This window comes from Pan paniscus, chromosome 7 (assembly GCF_029289425.2).
Source record: "Pan paniscus chromosome 7, NHGRI_mPanPan1-v2.0_pri, whole genome shotgun sequence".
NCBI lineage: Eukaryota > Metazoa > Chordata > Mammalia > Primates > Hominidae > Pan > Pan paniscus.
The window spans coordinates 160,161,100-160,179,292 of record NC_073256.2 but is presented as its reverse complement, the minus strand read 5'-3'; the positions used below and the strand labels follow the sequence as shown (position 1 = coordinate 160,179,292).

Genomic DNA, 18,193 nt, shown 5'->3' with positions numbered 1-18,193 from the left:
TATCCATCTCTCACCATCCATCCATCCATCCCATATTCATCCCCCACTAATCCATCCACCCATCCATCCACCCATCCACTCATGCATCCACCCATCCATCTCCCATTCACTTACCCATCCATCCCCCCACCCATCTATCCATCCATCCCCTATCCATCGCCTATTCATCCCCCATTCATCCATCCCCCATCCATCCATCCATCAACTCATCCATCTATACAACCACCCATTAGGACATCACAGGACAGAGAAACCAGAGAGGCTGGTATACCTGGAAGGACTGTGGAGAGGGGCACCTTAGTGGGCCTCACAGCATGGGGAAGATGTGGGACATCAGATGGGAGACCAGGCAATGTGGTCATTGAGCGGTATGGCATAGGCAGGCATGCGTGTGGAACAGGGTGTCGTGGGGGGCACGCAGTAAAGAGCAGACAACACAGTCAGGCCAGGAGGCTGGAGGGTGAGCAGAACCTTATTGTCAGGTGCCTAAAACCAAGAAACTCAGGTTTGGTCTAAAGGCCATTAGTGGGAAGGGGCTGGCAGTGATGAGGGGCCACTCCTGGGCCCAACCTTGTCAGCCTGAGAGTGGTCTAGCTGGCCCATGCTACCCTCACCTGACACCTGTTTCCTACCTCTGGTTTCTACTTTGCAGGTGTGTATCAGGTGTACACAGACCAGGTAGAGATCTGTGGAGAGGGCTGCAGGCCAGGCTGCAGGGAGGGGGTGCCAGGCGGGGCTAGAGCAACAAGGGCAGAGGCTACACTGAACCTGGGTCTTAAGGGTCCCCCAGGCTGGGGCTGGGTGGCCTATGTGAACCCCAGAGGCACAGCCAGGACATGGGGGCTCATCAGAGGGGCAGTCTGAGCTCAGCGGGAAAGGCCTTCTCCGTCAGAGCTGTCCCAGGACCACTGGACATGGCTGAGGAACAGTGAGTTCCCCAGTGTTGGAGGTGTGCAAGCAGAGGCCTGGCCATCGTCCTCAGACAGAGCTCCCAGATCCAGCTCCCTGCCTGTCTGCCATGTTCCTGCCAGCTGCCTCCCCACTGGGCCCTTTACCACCTTCCTGACTCACACAGCCGGTTCTGCCACCGCCCAGAAGCCGGTGCCCAAGGGGCTGGGTATAAATCCTTGATGTGAGGCTGGCTACCTCTCATCACTTCTGAGCACGGAGCAATGGCCTCTCGCTGGGCTGTGCAGCTGCTGCTCGTGGCAGCCTGGAGCATGGGCTGTGGTGAGTGGGCCGCAGGCTGGTGGGGACCCTGCCTCTGAGCTTGTCTGCCCACCTCCTAGGGGGATGGGGCTGTTGGGGGTGCTTTGTGGCTGAGAGCCTCCTTAGGCCCCCATGAGGCTCACCCTCCTCATTCTCAGTGAGCCTCCTGGGTCCCAGAGCCCAGCTTCACCCTGGGACAGGGGTCACGGCTCCACTCTGCAGGAAGGGAGACTGAGGCTTGGTGGAGGGATGCAGCATTCAAGTCTGTGGCTCAGCTCAGTTAGAGAAAGCTGCCAGAGAGGCCCCTTGAAGGGCTCCCCGGGGCCTTGAAAGATGTCAGCGAGACTCCTTCAGCCCCTGCCTCCTGGTTCCAGGATGAGGCCACCGAGGTCAGGTGATGAGGTTCTGCCCCCATCCCTCACCCAGGTGAGGCCCTCAAGTGCTACACCTGCAAGGAGCCCATGACCAGTGCTTCCTGCAGGACCATTACCCGCTGCAAGCCAGAGGACACAGCCTGCATGACCACGCTGGTGACGGTGGAGGCAGGTGAGGCCAGGCCCCACGGCAGCCCTGGGTGCACTGGAGTCAGGGCCACCTCCCCCAAGTGCCTCCCTCCTTTGCTGGTGCTCCTCCCGGCCCAAAAGGCAGCAGGTGGGATGGGCAGAACAGGTTGCCACACCTTGGCAGGGGTGCCTTCCACGAGGGTGGCACAGCCCCCTCAGAGACCCAGTCCTGGGGCACCAGGCGCTGGAGGTGGGTGGGGCTTAATGGCCGGGGTACCCTGGGGGGCTCAAACCCCAGCTCTGACACAGACCCACTGGGTGGTGTTGCCACAGCCTCTGGGCTCGGGCTCCCTTCTCAGCGCGGTACTTCAGAGGTCTGACAGGGCCTAATAATTCATGAACAGGTCACAGTCAGAGGAGGGCTGGGCCCCGGGTGGCTTCACAGATGTGGACTATTGGGAACAGGGATCACAGGGAGGGTGAGGTCAGGCGACGGCGGTTGGGAGCAGTGCAGCAGCAGGCAGGCGCTGCAGGGGAGTGAGGGTTCTGACACTGGCCCACCCTGCAGAGTACCCCTTCAACCAGAGCCCCGTGGTGACCCGCTCCTGCTCCAGCTCCTGTGTGGCCACCGACCCCGACAGCATCGGGGCCGCCCACCTGATCTTCTGCTGCTTCCGAGACCTCTGCAACTCGGAACTCTGAACCCAGGGCGGCAGGGCGGAAGGTGCTCCTCAGGCACCTCCTCTCTGACGGGGCCTGGCTCCACCTGTGATCACCTCCCCCTGCTTCCTGCTGCTGTGGCACAGCTCACTCATGGGGTCTGAGGGGAGAGAAGCACACCAGGGGCGCCCTCTGCCTTCCATACCCCATGCTTATAAAACATAACTAAGCCAAGAGTGGAGATGACTTTTGTCCTTCCTGGGCACTGACACCCTGCAGAACTGGCCTTCAGGAGAGCCAGGCGGAAGGACAGCACATTCTAGGCACCTGCTCCTCCCTCTCACCCAGAGCCTCTGTGACCCACTTCACAGATAGGAAAACAGAGCCTTAGGGGGAGAAATGCCTCCTGGGCCCCTTTCCTGATGCAAACTAGCCTGGCATCTCAGACCAGGACCTGCACCCTAGCCCAGGGAACATCTCCCGCTAAGAATCTCCCCTGTAAACCCTGGAGACATCGCTCCCACCCTAGAGTGGGAAGGAAGCTCAGAGTTGGAATCCACTTTCCTCCAAGGGTGGATACATCTGGCTCTGCCTGCCCAGCCCAAGGGGTCTTCCTGGGTGTGTGCACCTGGGCCTGCTGGTACCACACAGCTCCACGGTTTCAGTCACCTCCTCTGACAACTGCCCACTGTCCCCTTGGGACAGCTGAGATTAGTGGAGGAGCCCCGGGTTCTCAGGACCCAGGAGACCTGACTTCCAGGCTCGCTTCCCCCTCTTCCTGGCCCTGGCTGTCCCATCACAGTCACAGTGCTCTGTGCCACTGTCACCCCTGTCGGCAGGTGGGCAGAGCCAACGGGGAGCATGGGCTGCTGTGGGCCTGAGCCACCCCTGGACACTGCCCCTCTCCAGGCCCCAGTCCCCTGGTGTCTCCTGGGCTGCACACCTTCTAAGCGCTGCCCAGCTAGGTCTTGGGTTCTAAGGCCCCACACATCAGCTGGGCCACGTCCGTGGGGTCTTGTGGGCACCTGTGCCTGCTGGGGTGGGAGCGGTATGCAGCAGGCTGTGGTCAGACCAGCTGGGATACCCGAGGAGCATGCGGGAGTAACCAGGGCAGTGGCGGGGGTCGCCTAGGACCCCTGTGAGAGCCCACCTCTGTCTATGAAGGGCCCAGATGTCAGAACCCACCCCCTACCTCTACGCCCTCCCAGAAATACCAGGAATTAAATGCTCTCCCTGGCGAGCAGCCCCGACCAGAGAAAGCTGCCAGAGAGGCCCCATTGAAGGGCTACCCCGGGCCTCCCCGTTGGCCAGCACCGGGCCGGCGGCGTGGCTTCCGGTTAGGGCCCGTCCCCTGGGTCATGGCCGGACCTCCAAGGGCCTCACCCGGGCCTCGATTGGAGCCAAGGGGCCAGGGCCTTGGCCTCACCAGGGGGACGGAGCAAGAAGTCGCCGCATCTCTGGCAGCGTCCCCAGCGGCACAATGGGGATCAGGCCTCCAGGCTCTTTGGGAGCGCAGTGGTGAAGGCTCAGCAGGTGCCCCCATCCCTGGGAGGGCACCTGCGAGGGGCCCCCGATGCTGAACCCGCACGGCCAGCAGAGGGCGCGCGCCCGAGTCCCGGAACCCGCGCCCCGAAGACTCCTCCCAGAGCGCGCACCGCGAGCACGCGGCGACCCTGTGCGCTCTGCCCGGAACCTGCACTGCGCGCGCAGCTGGGCCGCCTGGCCCGTAGGGGCCCGCAGCACAGAGTTCAGAGAGCCCTGGCCCTCTCGGCCGGCCTGGAGGACGCCCACCTGCCCTGCCTGTCGCCGCGACCCTCCCAGGAAATGCGTGGGGAGGCCACGGCCAGGGAGGCACCTCGGGAGGACGCGCCCACGGGGTGGGGCTCGCGGAGGCCAGGCGCTCACCACCCGGGCGCGCGGGGTCTAGGGAGGTGAGTGGGCGTCGCATCCGTGACCGTCGCAGGACGTGGGTAAAGCTGGCGGGGAAGCAGCCAGCCGCAAGAGGTGGCGGTGGAGGGGAGGGAGAAGGGCGCCCACCCGTGCCGCTAGGCCCTACTGCGCGGAGGGGAAGCAGAGGCCCTTCTGAACCCCACTACCGCGGAGAGGTCAGACCAGCCAGCGCTAGTCTTCCGCAGCTTTAAGAAATCTCTAAAGGAGAGGGGTGTGCAGACCGCAGGGCGTCACTCCCCGCCCTCAGGAGCAAGACCCTCCACCTCCCCAAGGGTGCCCCCAACTCGCAGGTGTCCAGAGGGGAAGTCATGCGGGGAGCGGCGGCCTGGGCCTGGGACGAATCAGCCCCTTTGGCCTGCCTCGTTGTGCCCCTGGCGGCCATACTGGGAATTCCCTGCCCTAGTCTGTTTCCCAATCCATGAGGTGGGCGATGGTCCTGCTGTCCCAGAATTCCGGACGCCAGGCACAGTAGAACTCCACTCAGCAAGGCCTCAGATGTGGGGATCTGTGTCCCTGGGCCCTGAGGGGACACAACAGTGGCCAGTCAGCTGACTGAGCCCAGAGGCGGTGGCTGGATGCTGAGACTGAGCAGGCAACTGACCTAGAGTGAGCCCCGGGGACACCCACCAAAGCAGTCGTGACTCTGTCCACCTGGCCATCAGAGGGCACAGTGCCTCCTCCCCCAGGACGACGGACCCATGCACAGCCACCACCCCAGGACCTCCGGACACACTCCCATAACCTGTACCTGTCCCTTCTTCACCAGCATCCACCAAGGGCTTCCTGGGCCCGACACTGGACACTGTGCAGACACCTCCGGGGGTGGGGGCGGCTGGGGCAGAAATTCTGCAGCTGTTGGCCTTGGGGGAAGGACGCGGGCCGAAGCAGTTGCTGCCCTCTAACTTCTCCGAGGTGGCAGGCTCACAGGAGCAGAATGGGCTCCAGTGGCTCCGCCAGGACAAGGCACTGGTTCACTTCCAATCCCAGCCGCCCATTCCGTGACCCGGGCCAGTCCTGTCGTCAGCCCGTCCTCCAAAAACAAGACCAAGAGAGGGCCCTGCTGGCTCAAACCTTCCTCTGAGCCAGCCTATGACAGCCCAGGGTGTTCAGCTTCTGCATGGAGAGAGAAGCCCCAGAGGCCTGCGGGTGCTGCCCATTCAACCACCTTGAAGCTCGCCCGTTGCCTGCGTGCGTGCGCGCGCGCGCGCACACACACACAAATGCACACAGGCACGCACATCCATATGCACACTGGATACACTCATCCCTAGTCCAGTCACTGAGCCCTACTCCCTATCCAGGCCAATGTGCCTTCCACGACCCGGAGGCAGCTGCTGAGCCAGGGGCCGCAGTGGCATCATCACATGGTGCCCTCCCAAGGCCCAGGCACCCTGTCCTGTGGCCCCCGCCCTGCCCCAGGGCTCAGGCAGATGGTCAGGACCATCAGCTGGACGGCATCCCTACAGCTTCATCTGCAGCCCCACTGGGAAGTTTGTCTGGCAACACTCAGCTCACACACCCGTGGCGACCCCACGAGCCACCTCCCCCAAGGACCCCAGAGAAAGCACAGAGGCTTCTGGCCAACCAGTCTGGCTGCAGACCCCAGATTTGCTGAGCAAGTTTGCTTCCCCTCCCCAGCCCTACTGCCCCATCACTAAATGCCGGTTTCATAGCTGTTTCCAACTGCCCACTCCTTCCCTGGCCCTCAGAGCCTTCTGGACCCTCCCAGGAAGGTGGTCACAGCATGGATGTGGCCACACCCCACCTCACTCAACTTTATGTCCCGGAGGGTCCCACTTCTCCCCACCCCTTTTGAAGGGCCTGCAGAACAGCCCCCATGCTTTCTCTGCCTCCTGTCCACCCACCAGTCCATTGACCTCTGCCCCCAATGGCTACCAGCACCCTGCCTGAGGCTCTGGGAGCCTGGAGGGCCAGACCCAGAGTCTGAGGCATGACCGCCAGGGTAATCCCTGAAGGAGGGAAACCGGGAACCCGGAGCTGGCATCTGTAGATGGGGCTGCAAGCCTCGAGAGCTGGGAACCAGGAGGGCTGGAGCAGGAAGGGCTCCCCAGGGGGCTTTGGACAGCACCTTCTTGGCCTCAGTCCTATGCCCCATGGGATGAGGACAAGCCCTGCCCTGCCAGCCTGATCCCTAAGTTCACGGGAGCCCAACAAACCTGGATAGCCCCCCATGCCAGACACCCATCTTGGGAATGTGCCCCAGCTTCCCTGGTCCCACCTCTGCTCCTACATGGATGGTGGTGGTGGTAGCTCAGAAACAAGGCCCTCCCCAGCACGCTTGCAATGAAAACCCTTTAATGTTGGGCTTTCTTTAAATAAAACAGAAAGGTTGCAGATTTCCCATGGTGGTTGTAAGGCAAGAACAGCAGTGGGGGCGGGCGTGTTCTATCAGGGGCAGCGCTGCAGCCCTTGACTCTGGCTCAAGGTGGGCTTCCTGGAGGCAGCGGCAAGGAGGCAGTTCTGGATGTGCAGGCACAGATGTAGGGGAACAGGCAAGCGGGCACAGGGCCCTGAGCTGACAAGCAGTGACCCCTGCACCCAGCTAGATGGGGCACCCCCTCTCTGGGAGCTGAGGGCATCAGCTGGAGCCTCAGGCTGGGACCAGCCCCAACTTTGCCTTGGTGACTCTGGGCCATTCCAGGCCTCAGTTTCCCCAGCTGTAAGGTGAGGCATTAGGCAGGAGGGGGTGGCCCCAGCCAGTGTCCTAGTAGCCTGGTGTCTCCATTAGGGAGACCTGAGAAGCTGCCAGGAGAGGCTCTGCTAGCGCAAGGCAGGGCCAGCCCAGCAGCTGACAAGGAACATGCTGAATATAGAGGACAGAGGAGTTAAGAAGACGCCTGCCGGCCAGGCCAGAGACAGGCAGCTCTAAGGGGGTACAGTGGCCTGTGGTGCTGTAGGCCCAGAAAGGGTGGGGATCAGCCCAAGTCACAGAGCATGGCCCTGGTGGGCGGCGAGGGGTACGAGTGGACAAGGACACCCCTGCAGAGTCCCACACCCACTCTATTCCCTCCAACAAGGGAACGCCCAGCAGGAAGCCTGCTGTCTTTCCAGGAGCCCCTGTGCCACCTAGTCTGACCCCTCTCAGCCACAAGGCTACCCTCCCGTCCAGCCTGACTGGAGGTGGAGGAGGAGGAGGAGGCAAGGCCGACTGCAGCGGGGAGCCCAGGTGCCCCGTCCTCTGCCGGCAAATGCCTCCCTTCCATCTGCCTCTAGCCCCGGCCTCTGACCACCCAGGCTCTGCCCCAGGCCTGCATCCACCTCAGCGGACGCCAGAGGGGCTGCCTGGCAGATGCCGCTCTGACCCTTCAGGAGTGCCCACTGCACCTGAATCAGGCCCAGGCCCTGGAGAGCCCAGGCCTGTACCCAGGATGCTCTGGTCTGGCCCTGCCTCGGCCCTTGCAGTGGTCCGAGCCAGGATCTAGGCTCGGGAGGCACTTGTGGGTCCCTCTGCTCCAGGCACCATCCTCCCCTACCTAGGCCCACACGAGTGGCCTCATCGTAGGGCCAGGCAGGACTCTCCTTTGCCCATCCATCCCCACCTTGAGGGCAGAGCTGGGTCAGGATGCCAATGCCACTCCTCCTTCTGCCTAGCGTGGAGCCCAGCACAGAGGGGTATCAATAACTGGGGGGGCCCAGTGGGTGGAGCAGGGTGGGCCAGGCTGGTCAGGAGGCTACTCCAGCTGGAACAGAGTATGGCTGAGGCTGCCCATCTGTGGGCAGCCCCCAGGCCCAGGATGGTGGCCAGGGCAGACGGTGTGAAGGTGGCGGTCACTGGTCCTTGGTGACATCACTGAGCCCACTCTCCATGCGGAGCAGCTGGCTGCTGGCCTCGTTGTAGGAGATCCAGTGCTGCAGGTCAGCGGGCAGCTCGGGGGGCTCCACCTGCAGAAGACAGAAAGGGGACACCCAGCTAAGCTACGGCCTTCCCACCTCTGGGCCGCTGCCCACACTGCTCCCCAGCCCGTGACCTTCCAAGATCCCCTGCCCCGCCGCCTGCCATGCTTTGCCCATGCCTCCCCAGGCTCTGCATACTTGTGCTACCCCCGCATACCCACCTTGACACAGCCCCGCTTGTGCCCGGCCCGTCTCCCCTAGGGGCCATCCCCAGGACCCAGCCAGAAACCCATGAAGTTGGCAGGTTGGGAAGGGCAGAGAGGAAATCCAGAGGCCTCAGGGTGACAGGGGACAGAGGGGTGGAGGGCCAGCATGGGAGCCCTCCTCCAGGAAGGTACCAGACAGGGCTCACTGAGTTCTCTTCTTTCTCCAGGGCACCCAGAGGATGGCACTTCATCCCCCAGGGCAGCCTGGGCCTGACCACTCCACTATCAACCCTCTCCACACACACAGCCACCATGTGGCAATGGGAGCTAGGCTCCAGGCCACTCCTGAGGGGTCCACAGCCTTGCAGATGGGCATTGGGAGCTCCCAGGATGAGGGGACAGGCCAGGCACAGGCCCACCCCCACTTCAGGGTGAGCAGCACACAGAGGTGCTCAGAGATAAAGCCCAGACCTTCCCTGCAGATGAGTCGTGACCCCCATGGCAAGTCCCAGCAGAGCTGGGCCTGGACTCTCCCCTGGACCACTCCCCTCCCCACCTAGTTTCAACCATGTGACCAACACTCACCCCAGCCCAGCTCTTCCTCTTTGGCCACATCACCGCAGGCCAGCCTCTCAACATGCAAGACCCAACCCTGGCTCAGCCTGCCCAAACTGCACCCGCGGTCTTTCCACGTCATCGACAGAGTCTCTGCTGTTCTGGGTCCCAGCCTTCACCTCCCACAGGGACCTCACCAACCAGCCCATGCCTGATTTTATCACGCCCTCTTTCCCAGAAAAGCAACCCTGGCTCCCCATCTCCTCGGCCTCCGTGCCCGGCTCTCAGCCTTGGTGGCCTTTGCCTCTGGACTCTAGATGCATGAAAGACATACAGAGTCCAGCACTTGGGGACAGAGAGAGATCTAGGCCTTTTAGGGGGTTCCTTACTGTAAACCAAAAATACCATCGGAAGGTACCCCCAACCATCTGAATGAACTTCCTCCAATAGGCCAGGGCCCTCCACATTTAACCAGAAAGACTAGCCCAGGCCATGATGGAAGAGGGTGTGGGACAGGCCTGTTATGCCCTCCAGCATTAACAACACAGACCTTAAGTCCGACAAGAAACATTTATGATCTATTCCCTCCGAAGCCTGCAGCCTGGAGGCTTCATCTGCATAATAAAACCTAGGTCTCGGCAACCGGTATCTTAACCCAGACATGCCTTTCTACTGATAATAGCTCTTTCAACCAACTGCCAATCAGAAAACTTTTACATCTACCATGACCTGGAAGCCCCCCCTTCCAGATGGCATCAATGTGAATCTTACATGTACTGACAGATGTATTGTGCCTCCCTGAGATGTATAAAAGCAAGCTGTGCCCCGACTACCTTGGGCACGTGTTGTCAGGACTGGTGAGTCCTTATCCTTGGCAAAGTAAACTTTCTAAATTGACTGAGACACATCTCGGATACTTTTTGGTTCACATGACTCAACAGAAACAGAAGACCAGGGAGCCGTGTAGCTTTGTGCAGTGCCATAGCTCCTCTGAGCCTCAGTTTCCCCACTCCTGACATGACCTCTCAGTGTCAGAGGCGCTGGAACCAGAGCGACTCCATTTTGAGTGAGGGCTGGGAAATGAGGCTGGGGCCTGCTGGGCTGCATCCCCAGAAAGAGGCATTCCGAGCCTCTAGATGTTTACAGTTGTAAAAAGTAAAGTAGAGGTTCCTCTTCAAAGACTTTCCTACCGATCTAATTAGGAATAAATAGTAACTTCTCTTAGAAGCAAAATTTATTCAAAGACCTGTGCTAACATTATTAAATATCTGCTAGCAGTAATAAAGAAAGCAATGTACTACTTTATGTTCTTAGCTCCCACAATTTAGCCTAAATATTTGCCCTGGCATGCTTATACTGGTCCAAGCGGGCATTAGGTCATAGCCTGTTCCTCTTCCTTATTTGAAGGTGTTTTTACCTTTCTCAGCATTCCACAAATTACTTCCTTCCTTTGTTCTCCTCTGCCTTTGCCTCTTTTAAAAAGTTGTACGTTGCTGGCCAATCGGGACAGATACAGAATGTGAGGTCCCATCCCAGTCAATGGAAACCAGAGACGGCAATAGGGTGGACGCGTCAGGTTATAAATGACCCTGTTTCCTTTGTTGGGTGAACTCTTGTGGCAAAGCTGATGGCAAGTGTGTCCTTTCTGCAGGAAGTAAAAATGTCCTTGCTGAGTAAATTAAATTTATGTTCAACTGCTGTTTCTTTATGGCACTGGGGAACAAGCATTTCAAACAATTTGGTGGCAATCCGTACAGGGCTACATTCTCCTGCGGGGGCGGTCTCTGTTCCTCTCTCATGAGGGAGCACGCTCCTCTGCCTCACTGCAGTGGCCTCAGGGATGAGAAATCGAGACCCACCTGGTGTGACGAATAAACCCGGACTCTCAGCAATGCAGAAAAAAAAAAAAAAAAAGAAACTGGCCAGCAACCTAAGGTAAAGGATGCTCACATACCAGGGCTGCAACTCTGTGCACAGACCAAGGAAGGAGAAGCCACAGGAGCTGGTAAAGTACTTCCTTGGTGGTGAAATTCTGGAGGGCTGAATGTGTGTATGCGTGAATGATCACAGACAACCCTGCTTGCAGTGTGGTTTGTGTGGATGGTGACAAGTCCTCCTGCTGGACAGTGAGTGGGTCCTCTCCATGGTTCCGGTTCTGTAGTGACCTCATATGGCTTAGGGCAGGTCCTGCCGTGGGATTTATACCAGCACGCCTACACTAAGAGGGGCCTAATTCTCCCTTGGGGGAGCGACCAGAGAGGACAACACAAGTGGGAAGTATGCAAGGCACCTCTGGGGGGAAAGGAGGAAACAGGTCAACCTCCCAGGGCAGGCAAGGCAAGACACCCCTGGTTTGAGGGGTTGTGCCTTCCAGGGCAGGCAAGGCAAGACACCCCTGGTTTGAGGGGTTAAGTCTTCCATTAATTTCAGGGGGTTGAACCTCACACAAACCTCCAGTAGTAAAAAAAAAAAAAAAAAAAAAAAAATATATATATATATATATATATATATATATATATATATATATATGTTCAAAACTCCCTTTTCCCCTCTTCACAGGGAAAGAAAAAGGCTAAGCTTCACTCCCGCCGGTTGGTCCCCCAGGGTAAGGGGAAGGAGAGGGGGGAAAACAGCAGCATAGGTGGCTGGCAGAGACAAAGGAAAGACCAGCAGACAGGAAAAAGAACTAGGAGAGGAAGTCAGAAAAAAAGAAAGCAAAAACAGCAAGCACAGCGGCGCCAGGAAGAGAGCAGAGGAGGTGAGAGGGCATAATTCTTGCAATTTGTGGCAGGCATCTGCCAAGCCTCTGGGCTGCCCGGGCCGGACTGCAGCCATGCAAATCCCACCCAGCCCAAGAAACTAAGTGTAGGAAGAAAGGGGAAAAAAAGTAAAAAGGGGAATGGTGGGGGTGGATAGAGAAACTGACGGCAGTGCATGCCCAGGGGCTGGTGCCATTGCCCAGCCCTGCTGCTGCAGGAGCGGGAGAACTCAGGATGGAAGAAGGAAGCAGGGGATGAAGAGTGAAGAGAGAGAAGAGACAGAAAGAGATTAAAATACAGAGGGAAAGAATAAGAGAGAAACTGGAAGAGACAGAAATCAAAGAAGACATAGAGGGTGAAACTGAGAAAAAGAAATAGCGTAAAAGGCAGGCAGAAAGTTAAGACATGTTGAAGATTGTGAAAGTCGTAAGAAAAGCTATAAAAGGGAATTTATGCAAGAAATAGAGTATAATTTAAAAGTAATTAGGCCTCCTGAATGTAAAATTATTTTTTAAAAAACAGTTTATATACAAGGTATGTCAGAAAAATAAAATAATACTTTTAATAACAGGATTATAAGGAGACACAATATGGATTTTTACCTACATTAAAAGGTTAAAAATATATTTTGTTTTAAAGGTTTAAGCAAGTTTTAAAATGTTAATTGTAAAGGAAATTCTGTGTGTAAACATATTGGCTAAAGTTAAAGGGGTATCATGCAGTTTTTCTGTGAACTGGATGTTAAAAGCACAATAGATTTTTCTTAAAGCACTAACCCGCTCTTTAACAAAAATTATAAAAGCTTAAAAATAGTCTATAAAAATCTTACCCTATAGTCAGACATTAAAATTGAATAAATAATGTCTACAAGATTTTATTAAGTTTGGCCGGGCATGGTGGCTCACGCCTGTAATCCCAGCACTTTGGAAGGCTGAGGCGGGCAGATCACGAGGTCAGGAGATCGAGACTATCCTGGCTAACACGGTGAAACCCCGTCTCCACTAAAAAATACAAAAAATTAGCTGGGCATGGTGGCAGGCGCCTGTAATCCCAGCTACTCAGGAGGCTGAGGCAGGAGAATGGCGTGAACCCGGGAGGCGGAGCTTGCGGTGAGCTGAGATTGCGCCACTGCACCTCCAGCGTGGGCGACAGAGCAAGACTCTGTCTCAAAAAAAAAAGATTTTATTAAGTTTAACATTAATAGCACATTAGTATAAAGGTAAAATTTAACTTATCTGGTATAAAATCATACAAAAAGCATTGTCAAATATAAAACGGTGTTTAGCTTTCTTAAGGCCTGAAGGTGGCCAGGTAAGTCACAAGGCCCCTCATGTCCAAGGCCACAGTGCACAGGGGCAGTGAAGGCCCCAAGAAGGCCAAGAGCTTAAGAGGAGGCAGGGCTGCAGTGTCCCCTGGGCGGTGCTGAGCAGGAATGGAGCGGGAGGCATCACCATGGGGCCTCAAGCCCCAGGATATGCAGCAAAAATTATATACTTAATTTATCTTCCAGTTTCCCTTCCCTCAGAACTAAAAGTCTTTCAGTTCTAGGTACCACCCCTAGAATTTCCAGTACACCAGCACCAGCCTGAAAACCACGTCCTCATCAAAAGACAGAAAGAGAAAACTTGAGCCAGCCTGGGAAGAACCCTATTTTATGCTGTTAACCACTGAGACTGCCATCCGCAGAGCCAAGAAAAAAATGACCACACTCCAGTCAAGAAAACATCTTTCTCTCAGAATCATGGATGACTGTACTAGGACCAATCCTACTAAGTTAAAGTTAAAGAAAGCTTAATTTTCATGTACCTTCTATATTGCTTCCTTTCCTTATTGTTACTAGCGCCTTTGTCATTATTGTAACTAACTCACCTCAGACCACTGCCTTGAATGCTTGTTCTGTCATACCTTGCGGAAATGTAAAAGATCAACAACAGCTAGCCTTTTCACACAAATGCTTACGTCCCAGCCCTCTGATGGACACGGTTACCCCTAGCTGTCATTATTGTAATGACCTGTAGCCAAGATGCCAATGTTCTGCTCCTATAGCCTGCCAACTTTGTAGTAAACGGGACTATACACATTCAACTGCTCAGGAGCAAAGTTAAACTTCCACGAAAAAGGTCTGTGCAGATCTAAAACCCCTCACCTATTTCACTGAAAGGACTACCCTTTCGAACTGTCAGCCTTATCAGTGTAACCCTGTCCTTCTCTATCACCACCTCCACCTTAACTAACTCTAGACCTGCCCTCAGTCGCTTCTGTGGTATGGGGATTGACATAAATGGAAAAGACCCCCTAGGTATTTTTTAAATACGCATTATTCCCCCATCTCCCCCTTCTTCAGTAGCCTCAGTTCTAGATCTCACACCGGTTGCTTCTACATCTAATAATAAAACTAGGGTGTCTATTGTAAAAATAAGAGCTCTAAAACAGACCTTAGCCATCGAGAGAGTATCAAGATGCAAATCCCTGGCTGAAATGGATTAAATATTCCTTTCGCACTTTAAATAAAAGCGATTGTTACGCATCAGGTTATAAATGAGCCTGTCTCCTTTGTTCGGTGTACTCTCATGGCAAAGCTGCTGGCGAGTGTACCCTTTCTGCAGGAAGTAAAAATGGCCTTGCTGAGTAAATTAAATTTATGTTCACCTGCTATTTCTTTACGGCACCGGGGAACAAGCGTTTCAAACACATTTAAGGGAACAAATTAATAATGTTTACTAAAGAGACCCAGACTTGGGAGTGTCCAGATATCCCGATGTCTGGAGAACAAAGGCATTCCTGATTTTGAAACCCCGTCTCTACTAAAAATACAAAAAATTAGCCGGGCGTGGTGGCTGGCGCCGTAGTCCCAGCTAGTGGGGAGGCTGAAGCGGGAGAACGGCGTGAACCCGGAAGGCGGAGGTTGCAGTGAGCCGAGATCACGCCACTGCACTCCAGCCTGGGCGACAGAGTGAGACTCCGTCTGAAAAAAAAAAAAAAAAGAAGATAGTAATATTGATTCTTGCAAAATACAGTAATTAAGAAAATTACTCCTTTATCACAAACCCTTGTAGCAGAATACATCTCCCCATATATACAAGCATTGCACCTAGGGTGGACGCGTTCCTCCTCTTACAGGAACATGCTACTGGGTCTACCGACCAGCTATTCTTTCACCGCTTTACCTTAATAAACTTGCTTTCACTGTGCACTGCAGACTCGCCCTGAGTTCTTTCTTACACAAGATCCAAGAACCCTCCCATGAGGTCTGGATCTGAATCCCTTTCCTGTAACATCAGGACTGAGATGAGACGTTGACCCTCGTCTGCTCGGGAGGCACCTGTCCGAGACCGGAGAGGGCAGTGCCCTAAGGGCACACCAGGGGTGCGCAGGCCCTGGCTTCCTGCACGGACGCTCCAGGCAACTTTTCAGGCAACTGCTCTGGCCACATCGGCCTGGTGGCCGTCCCCAGGGCCCCAGGTGCCATGCTGCAGGGGCGGTTCTGCCCTGCTGGAAGGAGCGAGCCCTGGGGAGGTGCATGGCCCTCCTCTCTCCAACTGCAGAAAGGCCAGAAGGCTTTCAGCTACTCGGCTCAGTACCTCAACCCCAAACCCAGGTGACCAGAACCCCGCCCTTCAGCTCTAAGCTGTCTGAAAGGGGGGCTCAGGTCCTCAGGAACTCCTAGGAACCTCTTCTAACTGATCACCTCTCCAGCCTATATTCAGGACCAAGGACCAGAGAGGTCAGCACTCCAGCCACAGAACAGAGTACCAGGAGAGAGGAGAGGGGTGAACACGAAACCGTGAGGGGCCAGGTTAAGAAACGGCAGGAGGAAAGCACGCTAAGCCCGACTATGAAGAGTTGATTCGGGGACCCTAGGAACCCCCACGAACAAAGGCATCAGTGAGGAATGCCCCCGGTAGAGAGGGAGGGGCGGGAGCGGTAAGAGGCAGGACTCCAGCAGTATCCGAAAGAGGTGCAGGCAGCGGGCCTTCCCTAGGGGAGGGGGCCAGGGACTAGGAGGAGCCCCCGGAGGTCCCACAAAGGCCGTGCTCCGGGGCCAGGGGCGGGGGCCGCTCACCCTGCGCTGGCACAGGTGCTGCACGACGCGCTCGGGTGAGGTGCCCAGCAGGTGCTGCCGGAAGCGCAGCAGCGCGCACACGAAGCCGTCCCGCAGGCTGACAAAGCGCGCCTCCAGGTAGAACGCGCGGTCGTCCCAGCCCAGCAGGCGGGTGCGCACCTCGAAGGGCTCCAGCAGGCGCAGCGAGCGGCGGTGGCGCGCGCACGAGGCCGCCAGCACCGTGTGCGCCCGCAACTCCCTCAGCGCCCCGAGCACCCCGCAGCGGGTCAGGTGCGCGACGCGCGCAAAGTCGGCCTCGCGCAGGTAGCGCGCGTTGTTCATGTGCAGCAGCAGGTCCAAGTCCGAGGGCAGCACGCGGCCCGGGAAGCGCTGCTCAGCTAGCAGGTCACGGACGCGCGGCTGCAGCAGGCGCGCGCGCAGCACGGCGCACGGAAGGCGCACCAGGTACCAGACGTCCAGCAGCGCAAAGACAGCGAGCCCCAGGGCCAGCAACGCCACCAGCAGCCCCAGCATAGCGGCGGCGGCGGGCGCGGGGTCCTGCGGAGTCCGTGGCGCCGGTGCCGGTGTCCGCGGCGCTGGTTACGGTGCCCGCCAGGCCTCCTGGGAACTCGCGAGCGCAGCGCGCCCGGAGCGAACCACAGCGCGAGGCCGGCCGAGGGGGAGGTGCCCGGAGCCCCGCCCACGGTGGCGCGACCTTCTCAGCGCCCTACGTGGTCCGTCCCGCCGTCCAGGCCCGCGCCACTTTCGCGTTCCCTGGGGCGGGGCGGGCGGCGCGCTGAGCGCCACAGCGGCACCTGGCGGCCGTGCGCGGCGCTGCAGGCGCGAGGGTGCACGCGCGCGGGTGCACGCGCGCCCCGGCGTCTCCGCCTTCCCAGCAGCGCGAGACCCTCGCCAGGCTCTGAAGACGCGGCCTGGCCCTGGCCGTTCGGCCCTTCGTCTGAGCGCAAAGGCTCCAGCACCTCCGCGGCCGAAGCCGCGGGACTTTTCGTGGAAAATGGGACCCAGCCCGATCGCCAGCGGCGCTGCAGCGGACTCTCCGGGAACCTAGCTTCTGCTCCAGGGCCACCCCAGCTCGCAGGGCGTTCGCAGCGGCTCAGGGCGAATCACGCTCATGGTCCCCGTGCGCATTTTCAGCCCCAGCCGGTACCTCCTTACTCGCCCTCACGACATTCATTCCACCCCCTAAAGGTCCTGCCAACCCCAGGCTCTTCCCGAGCATTCCCGCCCTTCCTCCCTTTTGAAACAAATCAGGGCCGGGCGGAAGCGGGGGAGCCCGGGTGAGAGTCAGTGACTCAGCTGCGGACTCCAAGTGTCGCCGGAGGCCCTGGGGCGCAGGCCCAGCGGGCTGTCGCGCAGCTCGGCTGTCCTGTGCCCCTTCCTGACGAGGCTGGGGAGGAAAGGCGGCCCAGAGAAGGCCGGACCAGCTCTCCCCGTCAGCTCCAGGCTCTCGAATGACAGCGGATGCCAGCGACCGGGGATGGGGTCCCGGAATTGCTGGGTTAAACAAGGTCCGGATTCAGGCCTGGGCCTGGGCTGGGGTTCCAGGGTTCTGGACCGCCCTCAAAGAAGGAGCTCCCTGGGGCGGCACCTGGCTCTGCTTGATAGCCCCAGGGACAGGGAGCTCACTACCTATCAGGGCAGCTCCCCCAGTGCCGAGACCAGCTCGGGCCGGGAGACCCTAACCCAGCGGTGCTAGAGGAGTTAAAGATACACACAGAAATATAGAGGTGTGGAGTGGGAAATCAGGGGTCTCACAGCCTTCAGAGCTGAGAGCCTCCAACAGAGATTTACCCACGTATTTATTCACAGCAAGCCAGTGATAAGCACAGCTTCTACAGATTATAGATGAAAAGTACCCCTTAGGGAAACAAAGGGATGGGCCGAAATAAAGGGGTGGGTTTGGCTAGTTATCTACAGCAGGAGCATGTCCTTAAATCACAGATGGCTCAAGCTATTGTTTGTGGTTTAAGAACGCCTTTAAGCGGTTTTCTGCCCTGGGTGGGCCAGGTGTTCCTTGCCCTTATTCCGGTAAACCCACAACCTCCCAGCGTGGGCATCATGGCCATCACGAACATGTTACAGTGCTGCAGAGATTTTATTTATGGCCAGTTTTGAGGCCAGTTTATGGCCAGATTTTGGGGGCCTATTCCCAACACCCTAGCATTGCTCACACTTGTCCCTGAAGTGTCACCTTGTCGTAGCTGGGCTCTGAGCCCTCTGCCCCAGGGAGGGGTGGCCTTTTGGGCTGAAGGGACTGAGGACATAGCCGTTGAGCCTGTTGGCCATTGCTCAAAGAATGCAGCCTCCTGGTCACCCATGTTGTCCCCTTGCCAACAAAAAGAGTGAAACACTGTGCAATGTTTGAAGAGATTTATTCTGAGCCACATCTAAGTGACTGTGGCCCGTCACACGGCCTCAGAAGATCCTGATCCT

General features: G+C 57.4%; 2 protein-coding genes and 1 long non-coding RNA gene across 4 annotated transcripts; 2 read left to right on the top strand and 1 right to left on the bottom strand.

Moving 5' to 3' along the window:
- The first annotated feature begins 1,151 nt into the window (after window positions 1–1,151).
- On the top strand, window positions 1,152–2,608 carry SLURP1 (secreted LY6/PLAUR domain containing 1). The gene is made up of 3 exons (XM_003819481.6): window positions 1,152–1,230; window positions 1,636–1,755; window positions 2,281–2,608. The coding sequence occupies exons 1-3, from the start codon at window positions 1,173–1,175 to the stop codon at window positions 2,412–2,414; spliced, it is 312 nt and encodes a 103-aa protein (XP_003819529.1). The 5' UTR covers window positions 1,152–1,172; the 3' UTR covers window positions 2,415–2,608.
- Window positions 2,609–4,043: 1,435 nt separating this feature from the next.
- On the top strand, window positions 4,044–14,684 carry LOC117981535 (uncharacterized). Its single transcript, XR_004673123.3, has 2 exons — window positions 4,044–4,303; window positions 11,498–14,684. It is a non-coding gene; the product is annotated as an uncharacterized LOC117981535 (long non-coding RNA).
- Window positions 6,622–16,423, bottom strand: THEM6 (thioesterase superfamily member 6). 2 transcript variants are annotated; one of them, XM_034966756.2, is made up of 2 exons: window positions 15,920–16,423; window positions 6,622–8,225 (listed from the first exon to the last, which is right to left on the bottom strand). In XM_034966756.2, exons 1-2 carry the CDS (start codon window positions 16,271–16,273, stop codon window positions 8,112–8,114), a joined length of 468 nt encoding a protein of 155 aa, XP_034822647.2. In that variant the 5' UTR covers window positions 16,274–16,423; the 3' UTR covers window positions 6,622–8,111. The 2 variants fall into 2 exon arrangements, with proteins under 2 accessions (XP_034822647.2, XP_003819528.2); XM_003819480.5 differs by having other exon boundaries at window positions 15,761–16,337.
- Window positions 16,424–18,193: the final 1,770 nt, after the last annotated feature.